The 16,556-nt window shown below is 46.7% G+C and overlaps 1 protein-coding gene across 3 annotated transcripts; it reads right to left on the reverse strand.

Moving 5' to 3' along the window:
• Window positions 1-8,244: 8,244 nt before the first annotated feature.
• On the reverse strand, window positions 8,245-16,012 carry lmo4a (LIM domain only 4a). 3 transcript variants are annotated; one of them, XR_007399013.1, is made up of 6 exons: window positions 15,654-16,012; window positions 11,202-11,444; window positions 9,764-9,860; window positions 9,445-9,585; window positions 8,659-9,243; window positions 8,245-8,542 (listed from the first exon to the last, which is right to left on the reverse strand). XR_007399013.1 is itself a non-coding variant. In XM_049020769.1 (5 exons), exons 2-5 carry the CDS (start codon window positions 11,435-11,437, stop codon window positions 9,235-9,237), a joined length of 483 nt encoding a protein of 160 aa, XP_048876726.1. In that variant the 5' UTR covers window positions 11,438-11,444; window positions 15,654-16,012; the 3' UTR covers window positions 8,245-9,234. The 3 variants fall into 3 exon arrangements, 2 of the variants coding, with proteins under 2 accessions (XP_048876726.1, XP_048876727.1); XM_049020769.1 differs by having other exon boundaries at window positions 8,245-9,243; XM_049020770.1 differs by lacking the exon at window positions 15,654-16,012 and adding an exon at window positions 15,505-15,645 and having other exon boundaries at window positions 8,245-9,243.
• Between the last annotated feature and the right edge of the window lie 544 nt (window positions 16,013-16,556).

Genomic DNA, 16,556 nt, shown 5'->3' on the forward strand with positions numbered 1-16,556 from the left:
TTCCACTCCCATGTGTTTGCATGTTTTTTTTCTACATTTGCCGTTCAAAGATATGTAGTTAGGTGACCTGACATCTCTAAATAGCCAATGGTGTGTGTTTTGCCTGCAGTTGACTGACTAATCCATCTGGGGAGAACGGCTGACGCCTCAGTGATGATGATGATGATGATGATGATGATGATGATAATGATGATGAAGATTTATTTATCATTTGCCCAAGTACATTGGAATACATATACAGGACCTTGCTGAAGGGCCAAACACAGATGTGACAATTCAAGGTTCAGACCAACAACCATCCAATCACAAGCAAAGGCCAAATACACTGAGCCACATTCCTGCACCCCATCCAAGTCCCTCAACTTGCTATGTGGAGGGTTGATGGATTTTAAACAGCTCAGGGTTATTTACACAGTCTGTTTTTCCATTTTGTCCAGATTTACAGATTTTGACATTTTATTTCACCTGTTGCCAAAACGTTGAGTCACCGTTCTGAATTCATGACACGTTCACAGGCTCAAGTCAAGTCAAGTGAGCTTTATCATCATGCCTTCCATAGACAGGTATACAGTGGCAACATTCCAGCAGGACCCCAGTGCGATATGCAAACAGCCAAGGCTGCCTGCACTCCGGGAGGAACAGGAAGCTGCCTGGGGCCCTTAAATTACCTGCGTGGTTAAGGGGGGCCTCCCAAGTAAAGCTTCTCCTCCGGTCAATGGCAGGGTGTCACAGTACTTAACGTGCAAAAGCACAAGATGCATAACGTGGAATGGCAGCATCTCTAGGTGAAGGCCTGCATTGAGAAGCTCCCAAGTGTGTGTGTGTGTGTGTGTGTGTGGGCATGCAAAAATTACATTGTAGGGACCAAATGTCCACACACTGTGATAAAAACATGTTATTTTGACCTTGTGGTGAATCTTTTTCAGTCATCAATTTTATAAAAATCTGTAACTGCAGTCAAAAAACAAAAAATGCCGAACGTCTTGTATTTTGTTGGGTTACTTATGGTTAAGATTAGGGCTGGGTTAGGGTTAAGGTTAGGATTAGGGTTATGACTGTATAAATGAATGGAGAGACCCCACAAAGATATGAATACAAACGTGGGTGTATGTGTGTGTGAGGGACTTTAGGAAGCCAGCAGGAAGAGAACGATCTGGAAGAGCTGTCACATGGGGTCTCAAAAGCTGCTTGAAGATGAAAACGATAAAAGATAAAAGTCAGTGCAGATAAGCCTGAAGCGAGCAGGGCTCTGCTTATTTGCATGGAAGAGCTGCTCCCCTCATTTGCATGGAGCTCAAACTGCTTCGCATAAACTCAGGCTGGTCACGTGATCCACACGCAACAAACATCCAGATCTAGGGTTACTGCAGGTGGGAGGGGAAACCGTTCATAGGATGATGTGCTATGATCCTCTCTCTTCTGTTCTCTGTTCCTGCCCTTCTCTCCCCCCCCCCCACAAAGCTAAAAATGGTAAAAAAAAAATCCCAGGAATTTCCTTTGAATTCTCAAAGCGACACCCCACCCACATGCACAGGCGTATATATCAGCCATGCAGCACTATTCAGATCTGCCCAGAAGCTTCTTGGGACTCCAGGGAACATGAGGGTGAAGCGTAACTGGAGGAGACAGTGAAAGAGGAGCAGGAGTTAAACGAGCCAGGCGTCTCCTTAATTACGTCTGTGGACGCAGGTCTGCTGCGCCTCGGAGACAAGGGAGGAGGACAGGAGGAGATAGCAGGTCAGACAGCGCATTTGCTTTTCACCATGGAGTCCTAGTGCTCCCCCCTGAGCCACTGCACGGCCGTCAACGTGTCTGGGGGCGGGTACAGCCCTGCCAATTTCACTTCAACAGACTTCACCGAATCTTTTGAGAATCTGTGAATTAAACCCTGCGAACTGACCTTTTTACATAATACCACGAAAACACCTTTTATTTTGCAGCTCCCTCTATCCACCCTGGAGGGATTCAGCACAAAGACATCTATTTGTGGCTCCACAAATCTGCACTGCCCTGGTACATATTAGCAGGCAGTAGCTATTTCACACCACCAAGATAGATGGCGATAGAGGAAATTGAAGCGGTGCACATTTTTTATGGTCATTTGTATTCATCTTCACAAATCTTTTTTTTTTCCTATTATTTTGTCCTCTTCATTTCGCTGGCAGAACAGGGCAGGCTACAGTCAGCCAACCGGTTGAGGAGCAAAAGGCTTTCTGGGCCCAGAGTGTTACAGTCACATAGCCTGGTTTTCCCAATTCCCATACTTCCTGTAAGTTTATAAAACGTTCAACCTATATAAAATGGCAATAGCTGTGTCAAATCAATTCAATTTATCTTTATATAGCGCTTTTCATAGCTGAGTTGCCCCACGATGCCTGACTTGGGTTTATAGCTATATATTATTTATATAAATGGAAAGAAAGAGAGAAAGACAGAAGACAGCAGAGGAGGGGAAATAAAAACTCCCAAACAGGCAGAAATAAGTCCTTTGGGGGGCCAAGGTCAACTTGACCAGCCCTACCACCTCCGGTATGCTAACATTACGGAGAACAGAGAGAAATAATTAATTGTACTAGTAGATGTGCTGGTCATATGCGGGCAAGAAAAGCAAAGCAGTTCATAACAGACGAGACCAGCTGCTTTCATCTGAGTCCGTCCCGAAAAGAGTCAGTCAGAGAGTGAGCTTCTCCTTTGCCGACAGCCAAGCCCGACCTCCAAAATGCGAGCCAGAAGACGGCGACACAGGGCCTAGAGCACCAGCTTTCGAAAGGCCCTCCTTTTTTTTTTGGACATTAGAGAAACCTCTAGAAACATGACTGGCTCATGGTCTCAGTTACTAACGTTTTATTGCATACAGAAGGTTTTTTTTTAATAATAGGTACGAGTAAGAACTTTGCAATTAGAATGCAGAAGTGTAGCACTCGCCCCTCTGGCAGCTGGGGCCACGAGTCCCCAGGAAACACCCCAGAATCACCAAAATTCCCCAAGGAATCACGTTGCAGTGTCACCCCCCCCCCCCCCCCCCCCCGAACTCTGCATTAGAGAGTCAGAGCGAAATTAATCAGAAATTTAACCCCTGTTCCGTAGTAAGAGCTTTATTTATAAAAAACAACTCCCAAAGCAAAGTCCTCACACTGGACGTATACCTGCCCATCTGTTAGCCACCATAAGGGGTGGGGGGGGGCATTGCAGCGATCCCATGAAGTCACCAGCAGTTCATCGCCCATAAATAAACAACCCCCGTAGCGGCACGATGGCACCGACAGAAATTAGCTAATCCGCTCACAGTGCGTCGATGTGAGGGCGCGTAACTCACACAACTGTTCTAAAGCTGCTTTGGCTGTGGGCAGACTTGATAATGAGAATTCCCCTATCATCGACACAGCTAAATGGAACGCCCCCCCCCCCCCCCGCCTTGAACAGGCTCTGGTGGTGTTATCTGGCATCCGACGTGCAAGACATGCGACGGACGTGTTTTTTTTTTTCTGAGGGTATAGTCAAGACTCGGCGAGTTTCCCTCCCGAATCAGGCACGCGACGCCGTTAGCGTAGCATCTGCACGCCAATCTGGAGCACAAAGGCCAACTGTGAATCTGGGAAGAGTTACGGGATTATCTGTCGCAGGCCCCGGAGGTGTGTGTGATACTCAGCCTGGAAAAGCAGGGTGGTGTGTGTGTGTGTGTGTGTGTCTGTGTGTGTCTGTGTGTGTGTGCACTGGTTTGGATTTTCGAGAGAAAGCAAAATTAATAAAATGCCCCCCTCCCACCCCCCAACACACAAAAACAGCTGAAAAACGTTCATCTCCTGGTTTAAGGAGCTGGAGATGCCGCAGCTGGCTTTCAGGTTTGACTTGGGTTTTGCTGGAATGGGGTTGGCTTCATTGAATGGGAAGCTAATGGAGACGCCCCACTGATTGTTGGCGGGGGGAGGGTGGGTGGATGTGAGAAATCACCACAAGCCTCAGCGTCTCTTTTCCGAGGGAAGCAGGGAAGAGGGCTGTACGGTGAGTGCATAGGGGCCTGTTCTACCAAACACAGCCTCAGGCAGAGGCCTTGTCCTGTTCTACCACCACCAGCCCTCTCCAGCCTCGCACCCTTCAAAAATTCTAGCCTCAACCTCTAGGGGGCACTGCCCTTTCAATGTCTTGTTGCAGAGGAGGATGCTCATGAGGTAGGTGGCCATGTCAGAGGGAGGGGTGTATGTGCGTGCATTTGTGTGTGTGTGTGTGTGTGTGTGTGTGTTTCTGTGTGTACGGTTAATTGGGAGGTGTGGGTGGGATGCGGGGCGTGGGAGGGGTGTAAAGCCAGCCAGCGACTCTCAGTGTTGCTAATTCATTTACAGATTTAATTAGATGGATGGAGCCCTCGCAGTTATTAAAAACAGCAAAGAATTGTTGCCAGCATTACAGCAGTTTTTAATTACAGCTTCAGATCCCTGCTTGCTGACGTCTGGGGAACTAGTTAATTAAAATCCTCATTATTTTACTTTTAATTAGTTCTCCCCTCTTTTGTTTCCTCTCGCCATATGGCCATGTTCCGTGGTCAAATTAACTTAATTGAGCTAATTAAGCTGATCAGTTTAATTATTCAAAGCATTCTGATTGGAAAGATTTCTCCCCCCGCCTGCTGTAGTTGAACTTCCACTTGTTTAGCCTCTTTTGTTTTTTTTGTTTGTTTGTCTTGTTTAATTGCTGTGTGTCTCGTTTTCATTTCAAACTTGAAGCTAAGTAGTAAATTTTGCAACAATTCTGAGTGTGTTGTGCATCTCCTTCTGCGGTCACGCGGTGGCTTTTAATTTGCTCTCAGTCCAGCAGCTGACCTGAATCGAACCTGCTTTCATTCACCACTCCTTTTGTTGGTGGACAGTCTTCTGGAAATAAGGATTTCAGGATAAATGACGAGATTGAGAAATGTGGAGCCACCGATCGACCATGATTTACTCTGCCCCACATTCGGCATGTTTACATTTTATTTATTCGCCAAACGCTTTTATCTAAAGAGATATACTATTTTTTTGAGAGGGGGGGGTTTAGTTTCTGGAGTAATTGGGGGTGGGGAATGAGAGATGAAGGGCCTTACTCAGGGGGCCAATTGGGAAAGCAGTGGCCCTTATGATTGCAGGTATAGCATCCTAACTCGCTGAGTCACACAGAGAGGGGGCTGTATTGTGAGTGTCATGCATGTCCCTATGATCAGATCCCAGCACTGCCACTAACCTTTCCCGTGATCTTAAAATTTGTATATGTGCCATGCAGGTTGCCTGTTTACTTAAACATGACCCCAGCCTTGGCGCCCACCTCCTCAATCTCGCCTGTCCCCCTGACAGCCCTACGTCGTACGCTTGGGTCAGTCGCAAGCGGCACCGAGATCAAGGCGTCTCAGAGGCTAGGCCACTGAAGCAGTGCAACTCTCTGCTCTAACTCCGGAAGTTTCTGCAATGCCCGCTCCCCCCAATCTCACAGCTAGAAAAAAAAAATCTCCCTGGCAGAATGAGAGATGCAGGCATGAGACGAACGGCTTCTGCTCCGGCCTTGTCTTTTCGAATCGTCTGTTCTGTATGGCTTTGTTTTACCCCGTCTTCACACAACAGGAGGTGAGGAGGCTCGCTGCAATTACGCTAATTTGCATGTGTTAATTTGATTAATTAGCGAATGTAGAAAAGAAAAAAAAATCTAACTTTTCACTTTCATGAGGCGCATCGCATTCTATACACCTGCAAACTTTCCAGCGAAAAAATAAAAACTCACAGTGGAGAAACTATTCATGCGACCTGCTAATTGGCTTCGGAATATGTTGAGCTACAGTAATTAGTGATATGCAGATGAACCTTGATTGGTTTGAATGCAAAGAGAAACTTGTGGTGCTGGGGAGTACAGATTGTGCTGGCGTTTTTTCGCCCCCTTGCATAACGAAGATAGCGAGATAATTGCAATTACTTTCATTTGCATTCATTTATGTGTTTGTCTGATGCTTTTATCCGAAAGGTAGAATAAATAATCAATGACATCTTGGCGTTTACTCAAATGCACAGGGACTAATTTCTGGAAGGGGATCAGCGGGTACCTCGTTGCCACTAAAACATTACAATAGGCTTCGTTTGTTGGAAAAATACAGACTCTAAGCTGTTGCCATTGGCGATGATTATGACGCTGATAACAATGTTGAATTCTAAAGCACCATAACCTCCAAGAATGGACGCATGTTCAGGATCAAACACATCGTAGGAAATTGTTGGCCTTTAAATTTTTTTTAAAAAAGCAGGTAGGGAACATAGTAGTGAACTGCGTCTGCCTGGGCTGTGGGAACATAATCGAACGGCGTCCTGTGTGTCGGGAGACTCATAAATAAGTGAGACAAAATAACAAGGTCACCTCCTGCAGGAGGGTGACCAGGCAGAGGAGCGCTGCTGCTTTTCGGCTCTAAGGGAAGTCTACGTGCAGCCCCTCCTGTTTCCACCGCTCCTTTGCCCAATTGACCTTCAGCGCTTCCGGACAGTCCAGAGAGGAGTGGAGGAGTGGAGCGGAAGAGAAAAGAGAAGAGGAGCAAAGTCCAGGCTCTGTGCTGGACTTTTATTAGCCATCAGAATTTGTGTGTTTAAAAAAATGAAAATAAAGGGCATCCCAGCCAAATTGCTGGGATATCTCAACGATTTTATGGTGACGGTGCTTGATGAATTGTCTTAAATACCTTCACTGAATAGCTTCAGGTCAGCATTCAAATCTAATTTTTTCATTTGACCATGGGATGACTTCAGGCTTGGGGTCTCACCAAATGCACTTAAATCAAAGCTAGCAGGTTTTCATAGCAAGGCAATTATGACCCTGTGTAACATGTCACTTGGGTATTTATAAATAGAAATATTTAGGCATTTCAAGCATGGGGAAAAAAAACTGAAGTTTGCTGCCCAAACAAAGCGGAATTTGAACTCATGACAGAACCCAAGAGCTGTGAAGTAACAGACTCCACGAACGTCCAGCGGAGTTAAAGCCTTTTTTCCAAAGGCCTACTCCTACGCTAAAGACTATTGGAGCAGTTTGCTGGGAAATTCATTTCAAATGTTGCGCTCTTCTGAAATGTTTTATTTGGCTAGTGATTCCTGAGAGAGGATAAATGAATATGGGAGAATAAAAAGCCTGGCTGAAAATGTCCTGTGATCATACGTGGGGACATCCGTAAACTAGCTACGGGTGTAAATAGCAAGTAAAACACATCGTAAGCAAGGCAAAGTGTACAGGAAGTAGTTTACAGGGGAGGGGCAAGTTTACAAAATATGAAAAAAAACACAGGCAAGTGCTTTGATCAGAGGTGGTTAGTTCAGGTCCAGAAAGTACAAATCCAGACTGAGATTCTGATTCAACCAACGAGCTGAGTATAAAGTGTCAGAGAGCACTCAGGTGGTGGGACGACACAATCATGGTCTGGATTTAGGCTTTCTGGACCTGGAATATCCACCTCCAGCTGTGATAGTTGGGATGCTTTGTGCTGATCTATACATCATTTAATTCGACAAAGAGCATTTTAGCACTATGCCAAAGGAAAAACATGGTAATTTACAGTTACATTATCATCATTATTATCGGATGCTTAACAGAAATTCAGACTTATGCATTGATATAGCTGGGTATTCTGAGAGATGGTTAAGCTCCTCTAGGGCAGCGGTTCCACAATCTCGTCCTCGGGGATCCAGAGTCTCCACATTTTTGTTGGAGCTGGAAAGAAGCAAAAAAACGTGGACTATCTGGCAGGGAGCGAAAACATGGACCGGCTATGGGTCCCCGAGGACCGGATTGGGAAACTCTGCTGAAGGGTACAGCAGATGGGGACCTCAGGCACCAGCTTTCCACATAATTCCTTGCAAAGCCTGCAGCCACATCAAGGGCCGGTCAGGGTTATGGCAGGGAGCAGCCTGGAGCCAATCCCTGGTCGCACAGAACACTAGGTGGGGTAAACTGCAAAAAGAGTGCCAGTCCAGGGCCACATGCAAATAGGCAAATAGAGAAAAAATGCTACAGGCAGTTTACAACCACCAGTTACTTTATATGCTTCTCTATTTACACAGTGGGAGGAAACTTGCACGAGTCAGGAAGAACATATAGACTCAGGACACAAATCGGATGTGGAATATGTGCCCCCAACCGTAGAACGGTGAGCCCCGACCCCCACACCACCCTCTTAATAAAAACCAAAACACAAAGTGTGAACTAGGGGGAGAGGGGAAATAAATAAACAACACACACCACACTACATACGTCTGTTAAGCATTTTATTTTTCCATTTAACTGTTTCACAGCATTTTTCAATTTCCAATCAAAAAACTGGAACAGACAAGAACTCAGCCTCACTTCAGCACGACACGTTGGCATTAGAAAAATATGTACAGATCATCACACTTGTACAGTTGGCCGTTACCATCATCCTTTCACAAAGGCCTGTGAAGTCCGTCAACATGGCAGCGCCATCCAGAACAAAACGATTCACACCTGACCGTACAGTCTTTCATACCCTCTGATTTAATGTTCCTTCAATGATCCCTATTCAAATAAACTAAATGAGAAATGAAATAGGCCAAAGATTAAAACAAATCATTAAGATTATAATTAAAATAAGTCAAGGATTTAATGTTATAGCAAGAACCTTTCAGCAAGTACCCAAATGCTCACCTGATCTACAGATTTCCTCAAAAATTCTCACCAAATAGGACAGATGCATCTGCACTGCAAGAGGCACAGATCACTTTCCTGATATGTTGCTGCTCAGAGATCCTGCAGCCCCTCCCCCCTTCAGGGTGTCAGTTCAGTCCTTTTCATCTCTTGCAGAGTTCCATCTACCAGATAAAAGGTCTCCCCATGTCAAGGTTGTCCCCGTGACTTTTGGCCACTGAGCGGGTCAGAGGAACCTCACTTTGCTTCATTGTCTGGCCCAGGTCACGTCCGTGTGGGTCTGCGATCTCCAGGGAGCATGTCGAGGTACCAGCTGAAACATCCGAGAGCGACGAGCAGCCGTCCGCCTTCTCCGTGAAGAGTCAGTCTTTCAGGATCGCCTAAGTGCACGGGTGGGACGGTGGCTGGTTTTGAATACCCTTTAATATTAAGGAGATATAATCCACCGTTGACATCCACGGGGGTGGGGGGCGAGGGGGGGGGGTGGTATGACAGAGGAAGTACACGACAGACCGCAAGGATATGCTTGGATGGAGGAGGAGGAGGGAGCAGGTATGGAGATGGACCCAAGCCACTTCAGCAGACCTAGGATGAGGTGAGAAAGAGGGTCATTCGTCAGAGAGGCTGCCAAACCCACTAGTTTCATCACAGTCCAACACGTTGGGTATGAATCTACATTATACCTGAAGCAAATACATCTCTGGGCTTCAGACTTCAGAAATCTACAATCCAGCTGTATAGGTGTAACTTAAGGGGGTTAAAAGTGTGACCCCCCCCCCCCCTCACCTTCTGGTCAGGCAAAGGGGTCAGGTGACTGCTGAGCAACGTGCCACTGGGCCGGTCCTGCTCGCAGAAGATTGTGCCGTTGACGTAGTGGAAACGGTCCCCCGGCACCAGCCGGTTCCTACAGGTTGCGCAGGTGAAGCACTGCACGGGTCGGCGGGCGGGTAAGGAAAAGCAGGCGTTAGCAGGACCGATCCAAACCTGCAGTTTTCAAGCTCATTTCCCCAACTATTCACTAAGGAAATGTCAGACTAATCTGTAATGAATCACAAAAACCTGGCTCTCTATCGCCGCCCTCCTGCTGGAAAGGTAGCAGACTCACCTTCAGGTGATACACGCTGCCCTGGGCTCTCATCACCATCTCGCTGGCAGGGATGGATAGCCCACAGGCACTGCAAGCCCCGCTGTGTCCGAATAGCCTGACGGCACAACAGGAAACACGGTCTGTCAGTCTGCGAGCTCTGGCTGCCAGCAAACAAGTCCAGCTACCAAGTCACCCAAAACGGCAACCATAGCCAACAATTAAATGCAGCAGATGCCAATAGCAGGTCTACAGGTCTGGGAGACCATTCAGACTGGCTTGACATCAGGCTGGGGGTTCGAGAAAGAGCCCACAGAGCCATGAGTGTCATGTGACCTTTTGAGGCCAGTAAGAATATGGAAGTCAGACACTGCTGCACTTCGCGATCTCTGTCCACCTGAAATATCGAAGGGTTAAATCCGACAGAGACTTAAAAAGCAGGAGATACAGTTGAGGCCAGGATGACACCCACTTAAGACTGGCACAGGCCAGACGGGTTTGGCTGATCCAAGCATCCCCCCCCCCCCCCGACTTCCCCCTATCGCCGTCCCAGCTTCTGGCTGCTCACGATAATGAATTTCTGATCTTAATCCAAAGAGTAATTTGATAAGAGACGCTGGGAGAGGTGCTGTGTTCCCCCTAATTAATGTCCTGTCCTTTCATCAAACTCCTGTGTCCGTGGTGAGCCGCGCAGCGACAGAACGCTGCCCTTTCCATTAAGCGTGTCACGCGTGTGCTCATGGCGGAGAGGCTTAAACGTGGCCCATGCACATGTGACGGCGTATCATAAACATCCCCCCCAGGAGAGAAGCTGGGAGGCAAGTAATGACTGAGTTTCGGATTTATTGTTTACAAATATATGTCTGGCATCACTGTGACATTGATTCAAAGCACATTTTACACCCAGTATAGACACAATGATTACAGACTGCAATGACTTGCCCCCCCGCCTCTACATTTATGGCTTTGAATATCCTGGAGTATCACCGCCCCCCCCCCCCCCCCCAAATCCGTGTAATTCCTGCTCCTGCTCTTCCAATACTTCAGTTTTACCCCTCTGCCCTACCGCCGTCCCTGGCCACACTCCCAGCCCCACTCCTGGCCACACCCCCAGCCCACCTGATGTAGTTGTCCTGGCAGAGCGCCATGCTGCTGTAACCCCGCCCCTGGCCACACCCCCAGCCCACCTGATGTAGTCGTCCGGGCAGAGCACTATACTGCTGTAACCCCGCCCCTGGCCACACCCCCAGCCCACCTGATGTAGTCGTCCGGGCAGAGCACCATACTGCTATAACCCCGCCCCTGGCCACACCCCCAGCCCACCTGATGTAGTCGTCCCAGCAGAGCACCATACTGCTGTAACCCTGCCCCTGGCCACACCCCCAGCCCGCCTGATGTAGTCGTCCCGGCAGAGCACCATACTGCTGTAACCCTGCCCCTGGCCACACCCCCAGCCCACCTGATGTAGTCGTCCCGGCAGAGCACCATGCCACCCTTGCTGTAGCAGGTGGTGCCGATGTCGCCCAGCTGGGCCTGGCAGCACGAGCACTTCAGGCAGTGAGTGTGCCAGTAGCGCTCCATGGAGAAAAGCAGGAAGCGGTCTGCGATGCGGCCCCCGCAGCCTGCGCATCCCCTGGGGGGTGAACTCGCCCCCACCCCTGCCATGGACGAAGGCTCCACCCTGCTGTGCACCATCGCAGGCCTACAAAGGGAAAAAAAATAGGGATGGGTCAACACCACTAGATGGTGCTCTTGGCCAACAGAGGAAATGTCACAAATTCCTTAACCCCCAATTTCCTATTTTTTTTGGGGGGGATGCACTGCTTTTCAGAACTTTGAGAAATACTTCTGATGAAATATCCGCAAAAACAGCAGTGGCTTCAATTATATCATTTATTTGAGACGTAAAGCGATGGCTTTATAAAATGGTGCTGTGGTCAATGGAAAGCCAGTGTAAAAAAATGCGTGAGCACAGATGTTCAGCTTGGGGTCCCTCGGACGTCTCCGAGTGCCACGTTTCAAGGCTGCTCTTCCGTCACTCCCTCCTCTAGGCCCTATCTCCATCCTAATATTGTTTCCCACATAACACCTTTCCTGGTGTAAATTTAAAGGAACATTCAAATTCTGAACTAGAACATTCCCTTCTATGATGTCACACCTCACCCATCGAGAGCCCAAGTGCACGCTAATTACCATCCCAGGGCCCCTCCAGTACAGCATTAGCTCCTCCTGCACCCCTAATAAGCACGTTCATTCCGCCCAGAAGTAGACCGATTTAGCATGCAGCTGGTCGTCTACTTTTATCATGCCACTAATGAGAACCATGCCGGAGTGCGAGGCCACATTAGCGGCGGCCCTTTAAGATTTACGCACGCTGAGGTCCGGCACGCCTCTGCGAGGAGTTCACTCTCACTTTTACTTACGCGAACAGAAGATGATTTGCACGATTTTGCCAAAGACTTAAGAGCCAGTGGAAAGCCATAACTGAGCCCACGGTGACGCTGGTGGTGCTGCTGCAAGTCCAGTATTGATTTGGTCCCCTGTGTCACCTGAAGCAGTTACTTCATGTAACAGCGATCACAGATGATGGACCAAAGGCAGCCAGGAGACCATTCCTCAACTCGGCCAAGGAGGGGAGGGGACATTCTTTCAAGAAGTATGTTTGAAATTTAAGCATTTCTGAAGGTAAGAATTTTAAGACATGGTGGATTTTATTTACCCTATTAATGCAATACTAAAATTAGCCTTTCAGCATTTTAGACAGGAGCCCATCTTCTGGAATTAAGAATTTCCCTTTGGGATCAATACAGCTGAGCTTCTCTTACACTTCACCCAGCTACTTATTGAAAAAGGGGGTCTTTCACTCCTTTGCAACAGCCTGCAATCTAATAACTTGAATTCTCTAGCCTGTAAAATAGTGTTGTGGAACCATCACCCCCCCCCCCCCCCATCCTGCTTCATCAATAAAATTCAAGGTAGGGGAAAACACACACACGTTTGTAATTGTACCTTAGTGGGGACTCTCCATTCATTTCTATGGAGAAAACTCTAATCCTAACAACAACAACAACATTAACCCCTCCCCAGCCCTAACTTTAACAATAAATAACCAAACAAAATACAAGACTTTCGCTGTTTTTATTTTTTTTTGATTGCAGTGACAGATCTTTATGGGGACTTGTAAACGGTTCCCACAACATCAAAGTTGTGGTTTTTAACTACCTTGTGAGGGACCTTTGGTCCCTGCAATGTAATATAAACATACACACACACACACACCCATTCCACCTAAACCCTCCTCATAACTACAGAGACAGGCCTCATGCAGGAGAGCTCTCTTTACAAACAGCCTGGAGGAGCACGCTGCACCAAAATCCTGACAGCACATTCTCCAGCTCAGAAGTAACCCTCTTCCTACCGAAAACAAATAAGAGCCGCTGTTCGCAGACACTAAGCCCCTACAGCTGCTCCGCTAAAGCTTGCAGCTCTGCCTGACTCTTAATAGAGTCATATATTATTTTGACGTACTATAACTCACATTTGACTGCAGCTGCTTGAATATTCTGGGGGGAAAAAAACCCACACACATAGCTTTTGGTTTAACTACATACCAGTGCATGAGGACGCAGGGTGATCCTGAAAGATCTCAGTCCATTAACATCTCATTCCTTTACATTTATTCCGTTCTTATCACTTGTATGCAAACCCATTGCAAAAAAACGATTGATAACAGTAAAACCAACAATGTCCATGGCCTAATTTAGCTCAAGCACCAACGTCCAGGAAGATGAATACTGTTCAACCATGTCATAGTTTTACAAAAATGACACGTGTGAACTAGTGAGCCACGCAGATCTGAGTATCTTTAAAACTCACACTGCCATTGCAAACCACGGCATTATACATTCAGAAGTCCTCCGGTAGTCAATGCACCGAACTGGTACAACATTAAATTTTTCGCTAGACACACAAAAGGTGCTCAGTAAGGTTCAAATATACAAGATCACCATTGCACCTGATAAAGGATTTTAGTTGGGTTCCTCCAGTTATAAACAGAAGGACATCTCTGTAAAATCAGTCCCACTAAAACAACCAGTATAACATACACAAACTGAGAGCTACCGACACACATCTGTGGCTTTCAGTGGCAGACACGTTTTGCATTAAATTCAGTAGGGATTCACTTTCTACTAGGGACCCTTCTTTAAAAACACACACTGAAAACTGAGGCCACCAAACAGGGACAGCGCTTCCCCTATTCACCCAGCAGACATTATAACGCAAATGGACGGGGGGGGGGGTGACCCTGTACTCACACTTGCAGCACTGCACGGACTGCGATTCGCGGTAATTACCATTCACACCCAGAAGCTCAACCAATGTCCTCGTTTGAAGGATATTTAAAGAGCGAGCAATCGGCGACACGTCCAGTCACTGAAGCGCCGAGTCGCCCGCTTTAGCCGTCCGTAGACATTACGCTCAGCCCTGCACAGTAACTCATTCATCGCATTCATGGCAGACATTTGGAATCTGGTTTTATGCAGACCACCTAGCCTTGCGTCCGTCTCTTCATCCTAACATAAGCTTGCTGGCATAACACAGGCAGAACCCAATCCAGACAGCTGCAACTCTTCACAAGGAACACCATTCATTTTAGGGTCTGCGCAAACAGCTTGCCCAGACAGACTTTTTTCCTCCCAACATTTCATTAGTTCCCCCCCCCGCACCCCTCTCCAAAGAGTTCGCTTAGTTTAACAATGTATGGACTCTCCTTCAGAAGTGACAAGAAAAACCAAGCTTTCCCAAAGCAATTTCCTTAAAACATTCCAATAAGTTGGAATAATAAATATGTAGACTTAAAAAAAAAAAAAAACACTCCCGTAGTACTTGACATGGATTTTTTTTAATCAATTTTAATTGGTCTCACTTAATGCAGCCCCCCTTTATGTTTTCAGGGAAATATTCCAGTCTAATTAAAGTGGTTTTATTTTAGCATCGCTTTCAGGGGTTACATAATTGTCTCATTAGCTTCGGCAAAGCTTGAAATCGTCTCTGCGAGCATGGGAAAGAAGCCGCTCACACACCGCTTCGTACCGCTTCTTTAAATGAAATCCCTGAAGTGCTAGGCAGTCATTAGAAAATTAATGCAATCATTTACTTTACTTTCCCTGTTATATCTCCCAATACCATTTTCGATGACGCGCGACTTCACATGACATGCATATCAAAAATTGCCGTTGACATTCACCAGGTTTCCAACATTGTCCTTTGTGAGAAAATATTCGGGACTGCATTAATGAAAGTTAGAAAAAAAATAATGGAAAAAAAATCACCGCACCAGTACACAGACTTGCATGGGTACGCGAAATAACAGGGTAATTATTAATACTGTTTCGCATTAGGTAATTAAGCTAGTGATTTTAAATGAGTAGTTGTGTAAGACTTAGACAGATCGCAATGCAAGGAGGTTAATAGTTACCGCAGAATTAGACGGAACAGCGTCAATTACCGCGGCGAAAGTCGCTGGCAGCTTAGATGAGCCACACATCCGTCACTTTTAATAATGCCTTCAGGGGCACAGCTAAGTAAGCGCATCGCCATTTCATTAAAACGACTGTTTTTAATTAGCAGTCAGGCACACAAGCCTCCAGAGTGATGGTACTTTTTTTCCTAATGTGAAATTGAGATATTTCGCTTTCCCAGGACCAGTGTGGGATGCGGCACGGCGGGCGGAAACAACTCCTCAAGCCCAGACAACTTACTCATCTGGGATCCTGGAATGGGGTAAACATCGCACAGCCCTAAGGACTAGGAGACTTGGGCTGAAGTGGCAGGTTTGACGTACGAAGAAACGCAGCGACTGGAAGAGGGTGACAGCGGACAGGGCTCCCCGCGGGAGGAAGATGCTCACCTGGCCGTCTTGGCGGGTCGAAGTGCCGCGGAGTTCCGAAATAAACACACTCCAAGCGCGCTGGCCAAGAGCTCAACTCTTAAAGAACAACCGTGGAGGAAACAAGCCCTCTTTTCTGGCTGAAATCGCTTCGGCTTTTACCCACTACTACTCAACTACTACTCGCATAGTGCAGAGCAATAATCATTACATAATGACTTCGCGCACACTTAGATTTATCTGCGTGTCGATTAGTAAATTAAAAAGAAGTTTATAAGCCAGCGTCCTAGAAATCCAAACGACAGACTTTTGTTTTCGATAACACGCGTTAACCGCGGACCACCGCCCCTCCACGCAGCACAACGACTCCTGACTCGCGCTCCCGTGAAAGAGGCAGTAGAGTTTTAAAGGACTCACCCATGATGTAACGGAGATGCAACCAATGAACGTTGAGTAGGCGTGGCACCTGACAGAATGATCGATGTCTTCTAAAGGAAAAAAAAAATCCTGGTTATCTAAATTAAATAGGTCGTGATCACCGTTGATCACCTGATAACCCCTAGGCAGATCACGTTCCATTTCACTCTTGTTAGGCATCTTTATTTCATTACATTTTTTTCAGTTCAACCACTGGGCAGGCGTCACATCAATATTCAGAAGTGTAGTCATATATAGTTTTTTTATTGATGATTTACCATTATTTCTTCCTTCCATACATACATCCATCCTCCGTCGAATTGCTTATCCTGGTGGCGGGGGACCCGGCAGAATAGGATAGAAGCTGAGGTTATTAGTTGTGTTATTGACACCAGTATAGCAGTGCCTTTCTGATTGGCTTTTTTATCCCTTGGGTCAAATTACATTTTAATTAACTGTTAAATGTTACGCTTCCTTATTTATAGAAACAACGATCAATGCACGTAT

Source organism: Brienomyrus brachyistius, chromosome 7 (genome assembly GCF_023856365.1).
Source record: "Brienomyrus brachyistius isolate T26 chromosome 7, BBRACH_0.4, whole genome shotgun sequence".
Taxonomy (NCBI): Eukaryota; Metazoa; Chordata; class Actinopteri; order Osteoglossiformes; family Mormyridae; genus Brienomyrus; species Brienomyrus brachyistius.